The sequence below is a fragment of the Epinephelus fuscoguttatus genome, linkage group LG17, assembly GCF_011397635.1.
Source record: "Epinephelus fuscoguttatus linkage group LG17, E.fuscoguttatus.final_Chr_v1".
In the NCBI taxonomy this organism is placed as follows: Eukaryota; Metazoa; Chordata; class Actinopteri; order Perciformes; family Serranidae; genus Epinephelus; species Epinephelus fuscoguttatus.
The window spans coordinates 10,609,039-10,628,244 of NC_064768.1; the positions used below are offsets into that span (position 1 = coordinate 10,609,039).

At 40.8% G+C, this 19,206-nt stretch overlaps 1 protein-coding gene across 1 annotated transcript in view; it reads right to left on the reverse strand.

Annotated features, from left to right (window-relative positions):
- Positions 1-19,206, reverse strand: part of grin2da (glutamate receptor, ionotropic, N-methyl D-aspartate 2D, a) — a 264,862-nt gene that overhangs the window by 46,708 nt on the left and 198,948 nt on the right. Inside the window, exons 13-15 of the mRNA XM_049602881.1 lie at positions 14,822-14,934; positions 10,705-10,821; positions 6,833-6,993 (exon numbers count right to left, since the gene is read on the reverse strand). Coding sequence (XP_049458838.1) covers positions 6,833-6,993; positions 10,705-10,821; positions 14,822-14,934 — 391 coding nt within the window. The remainder of the gene's footprint in view (positions 1-6,832; positions 6,994-10,704; positions 10,822-14,821; positions 14,935-19,206) is intronic.

Consider the following 19,206-nt stretch of genomic DNA (forward strand, 5'->3'; position numbering starts at 1 on the left):
CATAATTCCAAGATGCAACTGCCTTGTGGGTGCCATATCATACAAGAAAAAGCAGCCATAATTATCTATTTGCACACACACATTTTAGTTTATTCAAAGGTTAAACCAGAAATGACTTGTTGAAATTTTTCAATTATATGTTGTGACAATGATGTGGCATAATCTGGAAATTTCCTGGCCTAGTTAAAAAATACTTGCTTTTGGTGCTACAAACATTGCTGGAAATGTCTTGACTTTTGATTATAAAATACCCACTTAGCGCTACAAGATCGGCTGGAAATGTCCCGACCTGTTGGTAAAAATTGCTTGCTTGTGTTGCTGAAAACATGGCTGAATATGTCTTGACTTTTTGTTATAAAATACCCACTTTTGTGCTACAAGCACAGCCGGAAATGTCCCGACATGTTGGTTAAAATTACTCACTCCTGTTGCTCAAAACATGGCTGGAAATGTCTTGACTTCTCATTATAAAATACCCACTTTTGTTGCTAAAAACAAGGCTGGAAATGTCCTGACCTCTTGTTAAAAAATACCTGCTTCCGTTGCTAAAATATGGCAGGAAATGTCCCTACCTATTGTCTTAAAATACCTGCTTTTTGTGCTGCTGGAAATGTCTCGACTTACTCACTTAATACTCACTTTGCGCTACAAGAATAGCTGGAAATGTCCTGACCTGTTGGTAAAAATTACTTGCTTGTGTTGCTGAAAACATGGCTGGAAATGTCCCGACTTTTTGGCTTAAAATACCCACTTTGGGCTAGAAGTACGGCCGAAAGTGTCCTGACCTGTTGGTAAAAATTACTCACTTCTGTTGCTCAGAACATGAGTGGAAATGCCCCAACATCTTGTTATAAAATATCCACTTTTTCCCCTAAAAACAAGGCTGAAAATGTTTTGATCTCTTGTTAAAACATCTGCCGCTGTCTCACCTCACACCATCTACCATTCCCTTGTCCTCCTGATGAGATACTCAAATTATTTACATGTGATCTGAACTATGCCACTTTGGAAATGTTAATACTGTTTCCACAGTTCTGCATTAAATCAGACAAGACTATGCACACTTCAAACTCCAACTGAAAATTGTCATTTTCTGAAATCTACATTTAAAATTTGCTCAGAGTCCCAGATTTGGACAACAGTACCATAATATGCTCATATTTTAATGCTACAAATCTGCTGAAAGCCTCTGAATGATAAAAGTGAAATATAATCTAGCCCTAAAGGTCTGCCATTATGCCACTTATTTGTTTACCATTCTGCAATTCTTCCTGTAATACTGGGGTCATTAAAACCATTAGAAACTACAATAAGGAGGCTGACAGAAGAATTTCCCATATAGCTACTCAAATAAACCATCTGTACAATGTTAAAAGTTAGTTTGGTTATTGACTCAACAGCAGTGTCTCTTTTCAGAAATCATGACCTGCTTATGACCTTGTTGTAAGCAGTTTTACGTAGGAACTGTTTTTTTCTACTGGACAACACCAGCCAACTGTATCACCACACAGAAGGAAGCGTGCATCTACTCAAGGCTGGGAGGCTCATGTTCATGACAGTGCAAGATGTAAACATTTATGGTATCCTCTTTGACTGAGCTGTACCGTCACTAGCTCAGTGGTGCTACGTGAGCTAGCAGTAGATGCACTCTTCCTTCTGCGCAGTGATATAGTTGGTGGGTATTGTTCAGTAGAAAGAAAATAGCCCCAAAACTGCTCACAGCAAGGTCTGCGGATTATCTTAAGTAACTGGGTCACAATTTCTGGAAAGAGACATTGCTGTTGAGTTTCTCAAATGTATATTTGTTTTTGTTTTTTGCATTTTGAGCACCACAAGCTGAGTGCCATGTAGTTCCATTACATTTGAGAGAAGGTATACATATATACAATATATAAGGGACAGAATGGCCAATATCTCCAAGATTCAGCAACCCACACCAAAACAATCTAGATTTATCAGTAGCAATACAGGTAAGAGGAAAAATCCTGAACTGCCCCTTTAATTTATTGACAAAATGTTGTTCAAGTGCAATATTAATACTCGTCATTGCTTAATTGCATGTCTATAAAAAAAAGCTTTTCACTGTTCTATATCACTCTGAAATTGATATCGTTGAATTGTAAGTCAAACACAAGCAATCTGACTTGACTTTTGGCTCTGGGAAACACTGAAACCCCCACTATAGAGCATAATAGAAGAGATCTTTATGTCCAAATTTGTCTTCAGCTCACCAGATACAACAGACAAGATAATAAAAAGCAAACAAGCAGTCAATGAAAAAAAAGTAGAGAAGGCAGGTTGAGGTAGATGTAGGTGACCACACAAGCAAGCTGAAACACTTTATCATGAAATAATGGATTTAATGTAACAGCTTAGCTCAGAGTGATGATGTACATCGCAGGATCTGATGATGGATTTGTAAGTACACCTGCTCTTCTACTTCACATTCATTTATATTCACACTTGGGAAGCTGCATTGTACAACCGAAGTCTTACCGGAAAGAAGAGAGGAGGAGGAGGAGAGGGTGACTGTGCTGAAGGATGGGAGACTGAAAAGAGGTGAAGGAGAGGGTAGGTGGCGCAGGAGGAGGAGGAGGAGGAGGAGGAGGTGGGTGACAGGAAAAGGAGAAAAAAGGGGGGGGGTTGGAGATAATGATTGGGGGGAGGGCGAGGGAGGAGGGAAGGAAGTGCAAAGCAGAAGCAAAAGAAGTTGATGAGCTGCAAGCAAGGAGTCAGTGATGGAGGAGGAATGATCCAGACAGAAGACAGAAAAGGATTCAGGAAAGAAACAGGGAGTCAAAACAGGAGGGAGAAAGACAGGGCAGATAAGGAGAGGTGATGTTTGGTGCCTTGACAGCCAAATCAAACAGGAACCTTCACACCACTTCGCTTTGACAGTGTAAACTAATGTTTCCTCCATAAATAATGTTGCAGCAAGAGGTAGAGGGAAAGATAACGAAAGAGAGATAAATGGCAAATAATGAGAGAGATGGCGAAGAGCCTGAAGTGAGATAGACAGGGCTAGATGTAAGAGGAACAAGGCGGATGAGTAAGGATGATAAAAAGAAATGCATCATGGGAGTTTTTAATAACACGGTACGTCAAATCTGCTAAGGACTGCGGACGCGGCTTGTCTGATTGCCAAACTGTGTGTTTGCTTGTCCCATTAAACATTTGAACCCTCATCTGCATCAACTAACATCCCTCCCCCTCCTCCTCCTTTTCCTCCTCACCTCCCTCCCCTCCCACCTCTAACACGATGAGCAAGTGTATATTTAATGGCAAGCACTTTGTGTACTTTGTGGCCCCACAGGCGAATAATAAACCCCCCTTGTTGAAGACAAGAAGCGCCTGAGTGGCAGCCAGTGCTGAGATGGCTGAAATTTTTCCCCCTGCACTGCGGTTTGCTGCTAGCATGTATTATTTAAAAGTTCTGTTTTTTTTCCCTCCACTTCTTGTGCCTCGTTTAGTAGCTGTGATCCTGATGGGTTTGCACAGGTTACAGCAGTTACCTGGGGCTCCTGAGGCGAAGAAGATCAATGCACTAACAGGTGGAGAAAAAGACAAAAGGGTCCTGTAATTGAAACGAGGCATGGACAGCAGCGTTGCCTCGAAAATAAAAAATATATATATAAAGGAGAAGAGAATGGGTTGTACCTGTTTAAACTAAGAGCTGTTGTCAAAGATGTTTGGCTTTACCTTGTGGATTACAGGAGAAATAAGGCAGAAACCAGTTTTCTTTTTAGTTTTTTTTTTTAAACTAAAGTGGACGACAGTGGAAGTTAATTCTTGGAAACAAGAGTTCTGTGGATAAAGCCTGAATGCCTCCAGTCAGTGTCTGACTTCTTTTAGTTCTTGTAGCTCCATTCTACTGTTTACCTCCCTGGTTGTTAAGTACTGTATTTCACTTTGTTGCAATTTAGTCGGCTGCACTAGGTTTTATTCAATTTTCTCTACTAGGAAATCCAAAGTGTCTTTTTAAAGGAGCTCTGTAGAATACTCAGAGTGTGGTCTGTACGTGGCTCTAAACATGGAGTTGGTTGAGTTGGCAGCCAGAATTTAACAGTACTAACAGGTAAAACAGTGCTGACAGAGCTAATGGTGTTAACCTGAAGGGGAACCAAAGGGTGGGTGCAACGCTTCCTTGCAATTCCCTCCCAATATCAGCAATAAGCAGTGTTGGGCAAGTTACTCTCAAAATTCAATATTCTACAAATTGCTAGTTACCTTAATTTGAAAGTAATGATACTTCACAATTTTACTCTCTGTGTAGAATCATGCATTACTTATGACACTTCTTTTGTGTTACTTTCACCAAAATGACCTCAGAAGAACAGCCATGCATTATAAAATGGAAGATGATCATGCTGTTTCATTGGGGTTAATCAAAGAAGCTCCAGTTTATTACAGTTTATATTAAATCCAGTGGTGTGCAGGTCTGGCCCATTCATGCATTCACATACAGTGGTTACTACTTTGTATCAAATTAAAAACAATGTGTGGACAATTAAATAGCCTGCAGGAAGGACACAGGAACAGGCAGGCAAACAAAAGATAAAAGTCTGATCAATTATGAGATAGGGAAAAAATATTTGTTTGGGGACCTCAGAACTGCATCTCTGCTTTTTGCAGATGATGTAGTTCTTTTAGCTTCATCACACTGTGATCTCAAGCATGCACTGGGGTGGTTTGCAGCAGAGTGTGAAGTGGTTGGAAGTCAGCACGTCCAAATCTAAGGACGTGGTTTTCTGCTGGAAAATGATGGATTGTTCCCTCTGGGTTCAGAGAGACTTACTGCCTCAAGCGGAAGAGTTCAAGTATCTCGTGATGAAGAGGGAGCTGAGCCAGAAGGCAAAGCTTTAGATATACTGGTCCATCTAAGTCCCAACCCTCACCTATGGTCATGAGCTTTAAGTAGTTATCAATATTATGGGATCGCAGATACAATCGGCAGAAATGAGTTTCCTCCGTAGGGTAGCTGGGCTCAGCATTATCGATAGGGTGAGGAGTTCAGACATTCAGAGGGAGCTCGGAGTAGAGCTGCTGCTCCTTCACATTGAAAGGGATCAGCTGAGGTAGTTCAGGCATTTGATTAGGATGCCTCCTGTACGCCTCCTGTTAGAGGTGTTCTGGGCATGTCCCAACAGTAGGGAGCCCTGGGGTAGACCCAGAACACGACAGGAGGATTACATATCTAATCTGGCATGGGAAGGCCTTGTAATTCCCCAGGAGGAGCTGGAAAGTGTCACTAGGGAGAGAGACTTCTGGGGGTGCTTTTCATAGCCTTCTGGCCCTGTGATCAGGCCCCAGATAAACTGATGAAAATGGATGGATGAATAGCTATATTTGTATACAATAAATATTTGAATCACTGTGATGTTGTGCTAACAACATCAATAATCACTTCCAGGTAGAAAAGTGTTAGTTGGTTGCAATTGTGGAAATAGGTAAAATTGGCAAACTTGTTGACTTCTGATGTGTAAAAAGTTTCATAGTTATTCCAACCTATCAGACATTTCCGCTGAGCTTATTTTATGTTCTTTGATAAACTAAAACTGATAAAAAAAAAAAAAAAAATCAGTATTTGTGTACATGTAAACTATATTTGAATATTTGCTATTCTTTTTCAGTAAATGTCCCTCATGGGTGGATTAAGAATCTTTCTCCACTCATTTCTTGCAGTTTTTCTTTTAATTTGTCACCCATCTACATATATAAAATGATCAGCGAGGATAGAGCATAATAATGCAGAGCTATAGACAACACTATTTTTGTCCATTGAATTTCTTATGTAAGTCAGCCAGGGGAGGACAGTTTGTCAGGTTGCTGTCTGTGACATTTTATTTTAAAGCACATTACTTACCGAATCAGTAATACATAAATAGAAAAGTTTTTTTTTTTCTTTTTTTTCAAAATTGCAATGTACACAGATTCTTTCCTTGGTTGGTGTCTCATTTAAGCTTTATCTTTTTGAAAACTTAATTCCTTTACTTTCCTATAGTTGCTTCCTTACTATTATATGATGACGTAGACGTGGATGTTTCCAGTCGCTTCTCTGTCAGCACCACTAAATTTGTGTTAAGTTTTAGCCAAATTTAGACTCTTATGTCTATTTTGCAAGAATTGGTGGTGCTTTTTGTGGTTGACTTCGGATGATGGTGGCATGTTGCTGAGTCACACATCAGGATGAAAAAAATCAAGTCACCAGTCTGTAAGCTCTCCCTCTGCAGACTTTTGCTAACTAGTCAGGTTGAAGTTTTCAAATGTAAACACTGAGGAAAAGAGAAGAAGAAGAGAAGCGTTGAACTACCATATTGCTAGCCATTGTTCAGGCATTGGAAATAAACTGGATAGCATCATTCAACCGGGAGGCTCTTTCTCTATAAGCCAATCTGATAGAGCAGAGGACTATGGTGGGAGAAGGAGAGGGGGCATGTGCTTTACGGTGAAAGAGGACTGGTGTGACAGTGACGGTGGTTCTGTGGATCACTGTTGCATGCCATGCACACCTGGTTACAGAGTCACTGCCCATGTTTGGGTGGAGCAACCATATGGCTGTCTAGTTGAGGTTGGGATATGTGGACAGTTAAATCATTCCACAACCACAAACCAAGGATCACATGAACTACCCAGAAACATGGACAATTGTAAAGCAGCAGCCAAGAATGTAAAACAACACAAAATGGACTTCTTTACAGTGCACAAGTTAAAGCAGCTGATAGGATCACATGTCACTGGAGTTGTCCCTGGTTTGATTCCATGAGACAAATAAATGATTGATTGATTACTCATCACTTCCTCCCCATCCGATCCCTTTTTTTCCTTTCCTTACCCAGTCTTGAGGTTTTCAATGGCCTCCTCCACACCCTTCTGGTTGTTGCGAATCATGTACTGGTGCATGTTGGCGTAGTTGGAGCGGATGTTCTCCTCTGTGCTGCCGTTTGGCACCGTTCCAAAACGCAGTGGTGGGTACTGCTCCGTCGGTTGCTGGAACTGTATGAGAAGAAGAGGTGGGTGAAGATTAAAGTGATAGAAGGAAATTTAAGAGATGGAAGGGGGCAAACGGGAGCTGATCCCTGCCGCAGGATGAAGTGCTACAAAGATTTAAAGTCTTCACTTTGAAAGAACGGCCTCTTTGCTGCAATTTTCTGAAGAGCTGAGGGCGAGACTGATGAAACAGATGAGCTTTTAAAGTGTCAAAGCAGCAGGATACAGTTTTGTGGGTTCTGCTGAAACTGCACAGAAAAATAAAAGCAGAGGAGGCAAAAGGGAGAGGGAACATTTTGAAGAGAATATTATTATTATTATTTTTTTTTTTTCAGTTAGCAAGGGCGTAGAATTTGGTAGGAGCAGTATTGTCATGTCTCTACCAATATCAAGTGATGACTGAATTGTCCCTTAGCAACAATTTTGTTTAAAAAAATGGTGTCTAGTCAGTGTATATGGCACACAAATGATTAATGCTGTGTTCACATGGAATTGGGCAGACGGTAGACAGCAGATGGTAAACGCCTTCTGAACAGCACGGGAAAAACAAACAGTCCTACAGCATGGCAGGATGATAAAGCAAAATTGACGATATGTTCTGATGGTGATGTCATGTTGATCACAAAGAATGGAATAAAATGTATTAAATGAAATTATCTCATGTTTATTATTTTATGTGATTTTCTAGTAAGGTCCTGGTTGTCCATGCTTTCTTCACACAAGGAGAGGAGGTTAAAATGCGACTGCAGAGGAAAAAGCTGAAATATTTTGACTCTGAATGCCGCCTGTGCCATCTACCATTACTGTTGCTGCTGTTCTCTGCCAGTCTCACCTAATTTTATTGTCCTGCTCTTGTCCTGTTAAATGATATCTGTTTGCCGTCTACTGTCTCCCTGATTCCATGTGAGTGCAGCATAACAGTTCTTGTTCTAATACTTGATTTTGCTATTTCTTGCTAAATTGTAAGAGGCTATACAGTAGCTACATGTGTTACAAGAAGTGCCAGACCTCTGTTAACTCAGCCAGGTCACGAGAAGAAAATGTTGGCATTGTACATTTCTGCAATACATAAAATACATAACATAAAGATTTCTAAAGTGATGTAGTATATGAGCTGACTTTGTCATGCAGAGGAGGAGGAGATGGTGGATGGCATGGCACTTTGGTGAGAGGCCTGCCAAGCTGCCTTCCACTGCAGACCACTGTTCAATACCAACAAAGAACAAAACTGGTAGTGAGTCATCACTATAGCCCTTTTTAGATAGGAACTGTGCAAATTTGCAGGAAAGCCCAATCAGTCTTTTTTCAGCATTGGCAGTATAAAAACAAAATCGGGGAGTGCGGCAAAATGCCGCCTACCTACTTTTGTTTATACAGAATGCACCTTTTCCGGGGCAATGGGGGGCGTGAGCAAGTAACAAAATGTGTAGCTCAGTGTGTGATGTAAACAGTGATGTGGGAGGGAAGGTGCAGCTAGTCACACAGCGATTCTCTCGTAAATCGGCCCGTTCTTCACCGTCCCCATCATCTGATGGTTAAGAAGGAAAGGACTGTCAGGTTTGTGTTTCCCTCTTGCTACTAGCTGCTCGCTAATTCCTGCTATCAGCTGTTTCCTGTTTGTCCACCACCAGTGGGTCGCATGTGTGGCGTCATCAACAGCTCCTCCCACAAGTCTTCAACAGTCCCTCCCATTGCGTAAGGCCGCCTTGGTCTGTTTAAACTAAAGGGTTCCGCCAATATGACTACCCTACGAGGCGGAAAATTGGGCACCTTGGATCAACTCGCCAATCCGGCTCTGTGTGTCTAAACGCTCGCAGCTGGCCAGCAAAACGGCCCAACATTTGTGGAAAATCTTGCGGTGTAAAAGGGGCCTGCGTTTCCAGCTGCTTTTTAGACACCAAATGTGGGTGTTTTTCAAAGGGCTGTTGCTGTTTTTCCACCATGGATAGTACCACAAAAAATGTTTTTTTTTTTGTTTTGTTTTTTTTTTAGATTATTTTTGTGGGCTTTTGCCTTAAATGGATAGGACAGTGTGTGAAGTGGGGAGAGAGAGAGAGAGAGCGGGGACTGACACGCAGCAAAGGGTCGCAGGCCGCTGCAGTGAGGCAGTGCCTCTGTACATGGGACACTGGCACTATCCACTACGCTACCGATGCCCCAAGTGTTTGTTTTTTACCGAGACACCTCTGCGTTTCCTGCCAGGATTGTGCCACCTAAACTGGGTGTTTGAAGGGAAAATGTGATTGTTTCCTAACTATAATCCTGATTTTTTTTTGCCTATATCTAACTGCATGTTAACCACAGCATTGTTAGAACGTATCTAGGTTTCAGTGTAACCACTACATAAATAACATAGAGATATAACATATCTGTTGTTTACAGAAATGTACAAGGCCAACATTTTTTCTGGTGAATGGGTTTGTTGACTAGATGCAATGGGTAGTGGAAGGTATACCCACATTTTTGTCTGGATTTTGTCTGGATGTACAGTATACCCATCAGCATAAAACTAAACTGAAATATATAGGAATATATATAGGAGAGTACACCTTCTTCCTCCCCTGTAACATAAACCCACCTCATCAGCTACCACTACACCGCTGAGGAGATGTATGTAACTACTCTAGGATGAGTCTCACTGAAACACTGAGTGAAGCAGTTGTGAGCTGCACTTCATCAGAGGTGGTGAAGTTGACATTTGTGTGGACAGTAAGCGCACAATGGTGAGATTTATGACTAATCAGAAGTGTTGTTTTCATTTTGTTGTGGGTTTCCACCTCTGATGAAGTGTAGTGCACAACAGCTTCTCTTGTCTCATCCACAACGTCCCAAATGGGGCTCTGTGTCTGTCAACCTGTCTGAAAAACGTAATGCACAGTGGACTATAGAGCAGGTTGATTTTTCCTTGAAATACCATGATTTTATTCTCCAAATCTCTGAGAACACAGATATGTGGGATATGTTTTGAATGTGCAGAAAGTTTTGAACATTAGCAGAAATCATGCTGAAACACTTATAAGCATCCAGGCGTTTATAAATTAATTATAATAATTTAATGTGTGACCGATGTGAATAGGTGCCACGTGCACATTTAAAGAGGTTACTTCCCCAAACGAAAGAGGACTGAAGAGTAAATCATGCCTCAGTGTGCACTGACTCAAGTGATATAACATCAAAAACAAAAAAAATTGATCTACAGAAGAATAAATATTTGAAAGCAATGCAGAATATCTGAGAGCCTTACTGCATTATATTCCATTAAATTTTGAAATATTACCTGGTGCCTAAATGTTTCATTTTCTTTACATAAATAAAGACATTCCCCCCACAAATTGGTGCAAAATTCACCAGAATACAGAACTGCAGTGTTTGTCATTCAACACCAGACCCCCTGCTTGCTATGTTCCACCCTCCCAATGTTGACACTAAACCTACACCCTCAAGTGATTCTGAAGTTTCCCACCTGTTGTGGAGAAAGACAAGACCCAAAACATCCTTTCTATAATGACCTAATTTTTAGCTCTCTCTCTCTCTCTCTCTCTCTCTCTCTCTCTCTCTCTACTGCTTCTGTTTACTTTAAAAAAAGAGCAGAACATTATGTGAACATACACGTCATTCTGAATCCTCACTAAGCTAAATTTCTTCCTCCTCTCATCTATCAGTCCATCTGTGTTTCCACCTGTTCATGCGTACACCCATCAGTCACTTCATCTGTACCTTCTTATCAGACAGCCCCGACACCGTGTCGATGTACTCTTCCTGGATCATGAAGGCAGCCAGGTTAGCAGTGTAGGAGGCCAGGAAGATGACAGCGAAGAAGGCCCACACCAGCACCTGATGGAGAAAGGCGGTGGAGAGAGATCAATGAGGGCTGAGTCTGACAGGTGTGGAAGTATTTTAGGATTTCAGTGCCACTGTTTTCACTTCTTGGCATTTCATTGCTAAACCCACAGCTGATGCTCTGTCTTGCCTGCAGGGTAGAGTCGTATTTGTCAGCATGACACTTCAGCCGGCAAAAAAAAAAAAAAAAAGAAATAAAAAAAGAAAACCATGGCATTTGTCCTATTCTTACTTGAATTTATAATAATGATAAAGTGACAGGCTGTACATTATTGCAAGGAAATCATCTTTTTTCTCGACCTCCCCCCTCATGACATCATCATACCTTCGTATGTCTGTCACAGTGATATAAATGAACAGTGAAAAATTCAGTACATTTACCCAAGCACTGTATTTAAGTACATATTTGAGGTAGAGGTCCTCATGGGTCCAATATGATGGACTCAAAACCCCAATGGACCTGGGTAATTCATTTCAAGCATTGGCCCCCCCTGGATTTTTTCATAGGGTTGGCCAGATGGGGCGACTGAAAATCTTGGGGTGGCACACCAAAACCAAAAGCTTTTGCTGAATTTCAGGAATTCTATAGTATAAAGGCTAGTTTAAAACTATGTCAGTATGGAGATTTAATGAATTGCATACTGACCTAGTTTCTAATTTTACAATTAATATTAATAATTATCTGATGTGGATACTCATTGGGGGCAGCACTGGTTCCCAGATCTGATTGGACCTGATCATTTTTAGAAATATATATACTCTACCTGTTTTTGCCTGAGATATTACAGACCCGACCTGGTACATGTCTCCATGAGAGGAGAGAGATCACTTTGCTTATAGCACATCTGTGCCTATGTGAACATTTGAGAACATTATACTTATCTGTTATGGAGTGCTTTATACACAGTAGTATTGCATCTTAAGTAGCAGAGCCACGTACAATTTCTGCTACCTGATAACACCAGCTGACCCAAATTACTGTATTACACATAAAAACTCCTTTAAAAGGTGATGTAAGAACTTGGAGCAAAAACCTTTAGCTGTGCAGAAGTGCTGCTTTTATGTTGCAAGATGCTGCACTGTTGACAATCAGCCAAGAAGCCAATGAGAGATGTGGATTAGTCTTAGCATTAAATTTGCACTTGCAGTCGGTGATGAACGGGGCTATTTGCTTCCACAGTACTCTGTGTTTATGCCAAAAGTTCATTTACATAATTTTCTTAATGAATAAGATGAAAAATTTACTCTCTCAGCTCTGGCAACTGAGGCATAATTTAAAAAAAGAAGCAATCGTAGTGAATGGGGATTAAGTGTTTTGCTCAAGGACACTTCAGCTGAAGTATTCTTCCTAACAAGAGGATTGAAGGACAGACTTTTCGGTTATAGTGGCTTCTTGGTGAGTTTCATGACCCTTGGGCCAATGTAAAACCTATTAAACTTTAATGAGTGGTATCAATAATACATGGTTGTAAATTATTGATAGAATACACGCTGGGATAGATACTGATGACCCTGAACAGGTTTATGCACACATATAAAAAAATGAAATACATAAAACGAAAGTAGTTAATAGAAAGCCTTTATTAAAGATTAAATTTGTCTTGTAATCTATTTTGTTGCTAGTTGTGGTTGTCTGATCTGATATTTTCGCTGGCATGTGCTATGTATCTACTGTGTATTCTTTCTTTTTTTTCCAAAATCTTCTATAGTTGAATGAAAGAAAACGGGTTTGATATACTACACGACAATTAATCTTGTTCTCCTGGCAAAGTGAGGTAAACCAAACCAACGGTTTAACTATAAACTACAACATTTCCGGAGAGACAGAACTAAAAGTCTCTCCTTTGACCCCCTTTTGTAAAGCCTATTGAGCAGCTAATGAGCTCTTTAGATGATTGAGGTTGTTGTGAAAAGCACTCGAGTAGACACTCAGAGGAAAGAACACACCTCAAGTTCTCACCTCCCGTGGCTCTTTGCTCTGCAGTGGAGGGGCGAGCCTTTGACTGATTTTTCTCTTTATGTCGTGAGGGCAGAGAGCAGCAGCAGGTATTAAAAAGACCACCGCGGTGAAACAAGTGAAAGAACACTCTCGAACTGATTGCAGCAGCTAAACAAGCTCATAAATTTTACTTGTCTCTTGATAATAATGCAAATTAGGGATGTGCCAGTGTATCAGGGAAAAACACTGGAAATGATTGAGTAAAGATAAAACTGTAGATGGAGCAGTATTGTATTACATTTTTCACCTGGTAATAAACTTCTCAATCAATAAACCAACCAGTCAACCCCTGAAATAGTTAAATACTTAATTTACTACACTAAACACTAAAGTTAAAGGGACAATCAAAAATACATAATTTACTCCTTACCTGTAGAGCGATTTCTTAATCTAAAATGTTTCAGTGTGAGCAGAGTGTTGGAGAAATTGGCCATAGAGGTGTCTACCTTCTTTCTAATATAATGGAACTTTAGATGGCATGCAGCTTGTGGTGCTCCAAAAAAAAAAAAAAAAAAAAAAAAAAAAAACCTCAATGGCAATGTCTCTGTACAGAAATTATGACCTGGTTACTCAAGACAGTCCACCAACCTTGATGTGAGCAGTTTCATGCAAGACCTATTTTCTGTCTACCATCCACATCTGATAACCATATCACCACACAGAAGAAAGAATGCATCTACTGCTAGCTCCCTTAGCACCACTGAGCTAGCTAACAGTACAGTCAAATCCAGCAGCACCAGGCTTTGAAATCAATTTGACATAGTGGCCAAGCAATGGAAGTACAGTGTTTGGGTTGGTTGATGTGATACGGTGGGCCCCAAAAAGACCATTTCCCTCAGACACAGAGTGAAAGAGACATCTGTAAATCAGTATAAGACATTTTTTGAGTTCCCCAACCCTGACAAAATAACTGGTTTCACTTTCAGCATTTGATCCATGCGGCCCAATAACATTTAAAAAGTCTAGAAGAGCTATTAGCGGAGGGCTGAACCGGAAGTTAGCAGCTCAGCCAGCAGAAGTTAGCCACTCAGCAGGCGAAAGTCTCTAGTGCTTTCTTCACCCAAGGATGTAGAAGCAGAGTGGCAGCTCTGGGTAATTCTATACAAAGAAGCCAACCTTTTTCACTTAATGCGCCACTGAAGAACTTTCCTAGAAATGATCGGAGCCCCCACTTCATAACTGTATCCAGTTCTCTTAATACATTATGGAAGAAAATGTTTTACCTAATATTTTTACTTTTATATTTGTTTTATGATAAGGTTAGGGTTAATCTGGTGTTAGGGTAAGGGTTAACCAGTGGCTAACCCATTGACTGAAAAGTGGACAATTTTAGACATAAACATTAAACAGCATTTTAAAGCAACACAATGGAGTATTTGAGGCCTCAAAATATTTATCCAAGATCCTTGTGATGATACATCAACTCAAAATAGTTTGGACGACACCTCCGTCATTGCTTGAGAGCGTCTGTTTAACTTGCACTGGCACTATGCAGTTCTGGGTTTCGGGGTAGGAACCCAGATACAAAAAGGACTACAAAATTTGGCTGCTTTACGGCATACGTCATATCCCCCTCCTCTCTTTAAAGTAGTGTAGCCGAACTGAGATGAACAAAGTTAGACGTGGTTGTCAGGGCTGAAGTGACAAAGAAAAGGAAGAAGGTGAAGGTGTTGTCTGAGAAGACAAAGAAAAGAAAACGGGACAGTGATAAAAAAAAAGAGCTTGAAGAAGGATTAGTATTGATAAGATTTTTGCAACAGTTGTACCAAACAATACCATTTTTCGTCTGAGGCAAAAGAGCACAGTCCTCCATTGTGTTGCTTTAATGGCTATATTTTTCAGGTAAGGCAGGTATTTACTACATGGAGAAAATATAGTCATTTAAATGCTGCTGAAACAAGCTTAAATGGTTATCCAGCTCTCAAACAAATGAAACAATCAAGTGATCAGCCAGTCAGTCAACGAATCAGTCAGTGAGTCAGATCGAGTGATCACCATGATCTTGCTGGTGGTTCCTCTTGGATTCTCCACAGGCACAGAGTTGTTGAAGACCAGTGCCCACAGCAGCCAGACTGACTTCCCGATGGTGAACTTAGATCCACCTGACTCTGAGAAAGAGAGAGAGAAAGAGAGTGAGAGGGAGAGTAAAAAATAATCCAGTTTTAAGACGATAAATACAAGGCATTCTCACTCCAACCTCAACACATATCGATATTTGGTCATGGACCTTCCATGTCGAGATAGAACATGCAGGGTACCCTCGGTGCATTGGTTGTTGATGTTCTGGGATGCCATGTCAAGTTCTGCATGTTACATGCATTGTGTGTTTGCACAATACACTTCCGTTTTTACAGGAAATGCACAGCTTTCATACAGTCTCTTTCAAAATAAACATTACATCGGTACAATGGCGCAAATTTACATTTTTCAACAACAAACATGCAGGGTTAGCCAACACACGCACGGATTTGGGTTGAGGCAACAAAAGCGTGTGGTTGGGTTAAGGGGAAAAAAGGGAACTGCCCATTGGTTCGACAGCCCATTGGTTCGACATCCCATTGTTCCGACCATATTAAACTCATTGTTCCTAAGTCCATTCCGAAATCATCATGATGCCCTGTGGTTAAGGTCTGGTTAGGTTTAGGCACAAAAACCACTTTGTTAGGGTCAGGAAAAGATCATGGTGTGGGTTAAAATGAAAAAGAAAGTGACAAACACATAAGCTGTGAGCCTGCTCCGCCTCAAGCCGGTCGCGGCGCACCATATGCCCGCCGCGAGCCGTTCAGCACCGCGGACAGTCGGACTAATGGGATGTCGAACCAATGGGCTGTCTAACCAATGACATGGACCCGGAAAAAATGGGTTTGTCTATACAGTCTCATGGGAAGTAAACACCTGCCTCCTGAGTGAAAGTTAGTGGTTTTTGGACCCATCCACAACCCCTTCCACCCGCCCTATTCAGACTTCCACTTCCATAATGGTTGCTGTTGTCTCACCACGTTTCCCCTTGACACCACCCTGACACTGGTATTCACTGATCAAGAGCTGGATTTTGACGACTTCAGAGTGAGACCGGGTTGATTAAGAACATTTCAACACACATACTGAGTGATATTAAGCAAGTTTGGAATTTTGGTAGCATCAAATCTAATGCTAGAAAATGAGAACATGTTACAGTGCTACTGTTAAAATATAAGACATATGAAATATACTACAAGGCTAAACAATATGGACACCTAAATTATAACTAGGTAATAGATCTAGGCTCTCTTCAAAGCCAGACTCCATTGACAAAAACAGTAACTAGTTTGTTTGTGGTAACACAGGCTAACTAAGTGATGGTTTCAGTGGTACACCAGCAGTTCTTGTGTTTAGTGATACAAAATTACTGTTTTTGTCAATGGAGTCTGGCTTTGAAGAAAGTATAGATTAGTCCTACTTTTCATTATGTCACCCATGAGAAAGGCATGTCTCTTTGGGAAGTACAAAGCTTACGACTTGGATTATACTGCACGAATTATGTGAGAGTTTGTAAACAGATGTTTTGATGTAGTTTTCCCGTTGTTAAACGCAGACCCATATGACTTCATCCATCCATTTTCATCCGCTTATCCAGGGTCGGGTCGCAGGGGCAGCAGGTCAAGAAAAGCACCCCAGACGCCCCTCTCCCCAGCGACTCTTTCCAGCTCCTCCTGGGGGAGCCCAAGGTGTTCCCAAGTCAGATAACATATGTAGTCCCTCCAGGGAGTTCTGGGTCTGCCCCGGGGCCTCCTACCAATGGGACATGCCTGGAACACTTCTAGACGGAGGCGCCCAGGAGGCATCCTGATCAGATGCCCTAACCACCTCAACTGAACCCTTTCAATGCGAAGGAGCAATGGCTCTGCTCTGCTCGCCGAAACGAGCTCCCTCCAGATGTCTGAGCTCCTCACCCTATCTCGAAGGCTGAGCCCAGCCACCCCATGTAGGGAACTCATTTTGGCTGCTTGTATCTGCAATCTCATTCTTTCAGTCACTGCCCAAAGCTCATGACCATAGGTGAGGGTTGGGATATAGATGGACCAGTAAATCGAAAGCTTCGCTTTCTGGCTCAGCTCCCTCTTCACCATAACGGTCTGGCGCAGCACCCGCATCACTGCAGAAGCTGCACCAAACCGCAGCTCCATCTCACGCTCCATTCTACCCTCACTCGTGAACAAGAAGAAATACTTGAACTCCCTCGCTTGAGGCGAACCGTGGCTTCAGATTTGGAGGTGTTTCAGTTCATCAAAAATTTCCTCTCATGTTTGAATTTTTTATTCACTGTGAAGGCATGCGAGAAAAAGTTCTCTTTACAAATTCAACATAAAGCAGAGTGAGTAATTGGTATACAAATAATCATTTTGTGAGTGAAGTGTTCCTTTAAGGTTTCCTCTAAATAGAACTACTGAGGCCAAGTCCAAACCGTAAACCAAAAACCAAGCAGATAGTACACAAAAGCTACATGATGTGCACATACTTTTTGCACCACATAGTGAATATTCATTATGATGTTGGCTTGTGTCGATAGCAGGGAAAAACTGCCCACAGTCATCTAAGAACTGTCTGATGTTGAAAATCCAAACTGGGGAGATAGAGCTATCGAAAGAGGGTAGAGGAAAGACCTGTATAGAGTTATCAAGGATTAAACCTGGCAGGAGACTCCCTTGTGTTGAATATAGAATCATTAAACTGTGAAGCCTCAGAAGAGGGAGAAGGATGAGAGACAAAGTAGAGCAGATAGAGGAATCGAGTTGCTTTTTAAAGATGAAAGGCAGCAGTGCATTTCTTACTGGAAAGAGTCATCATACTTTGAAGGTATAGATGGGATGGTGGAAGATACAGTGAGGGAATATGAGAGTTTGAAGAATCTACTGAGTTGTCAACTTTTCTGCAGTGAAACTGAATGTATCAATGAGAAGATGGAGGAAAATAAAAGAAGAGAAGAATTTATTAAAGCCAACTGTAGAATTCATTTACTTAACAGGTCATTAAAACTTTGAAAGCTCCAAAAGAGTTGAAAGGAAGGGTGAACATATTTCTCTCTCACTGTAACTGCGGTGGTAATTAACCCAACCACCTGAATAATTGTTGGTATTATACGTTTCTGCAAACGACAGATATGTTACATTTGTACATTTCATGTGCGGGAGATATGTTGAAACTTTACATTTCTTTGCATGACGATATTTGATTTCAAGTTGTGACAACGCTGTGGTTAACCCGTTGTTAAGTGTAGCCACAAAAACCATTTGGTTAAGATTAGGAAAACATCATATTTTAGATAAAATACCTGCAATGGTCTCTATGAACATGGCCGGATATTTCCCAGACTGTCATTAAAACACCTGCTTTTGTTGGTCTCAAGCATTGGTCAGCTGCTGTCACCATCATCTCCTCCTCTTGATGAAAACTCAGCTCATATACATGTAATCTGAACTTTGTCATATGTAACATAAATATTCTGTGCTTTGAGCTGCTATGACGTGGATTTCCCCAGTGTGGGATCAATGAAGTTTTATCTTATCTTATTTAACGTATCTGTGGTGTGCAGAAACATACAAGGCCAACATTTTATTCCCACAACTAAGCTGTAGTCATATAGACAGTTTTATCTAGTGAATGACTACTGTTCTTTTATTTCTTCAGTAGGAAGTGGTCCAAAGCAAAACTCACTTGTGTCGTTTTGATGCTTTTAATGCCACGAATGAAACTCCATTCACTATTCAGTATGGAGTAGAGGCAGAAACCTGACACGCATTTCCTAAAACATGGAGAAATTATACTCTGACCTTTAGATGTATTCAATACTATGTTCATTTGTGACATCTGGGGACCATTTATGGTATTCAAGATCAAACGTCCACTCACTAACTTTTGCGCCACATTTTATGGCCCTCTTCTAGCGATCACTAGGTGGGAATGCTTCATGCTTCAATGATGGTCTTTGATGTCAGATGTGAATGCTCTCTTTGTTCTGCCATTTTAGATCCTATTATATGGACATAATGTGTTGTTATGTTTTTGAGTGTATGTAAACAGTAGGGCTTAATTGGACCCATAAAGGAATACTTCAACTACAATATGATCATCATCAGGAAAATTTGTTTGTCTCACGTCTCCATTGTGAACGTAGAATCCAAAAATTCTTGATGAACTGGAGCAAAAGAGGATGACATTTAACAAAAGCAAATTTGTATCAAAACATCTGTTTATAAACTCTCACACAATGTGTGCAGTATAATCCAGATCTCATCTATTTAGTTGTATGCTAAGTACTTCTCAAACATGCATTTTAGCTAAAACCTTACTATTTAAAACACTTCCACATAAACCAGGGCTTCTTAAAGTTTAGATGGATC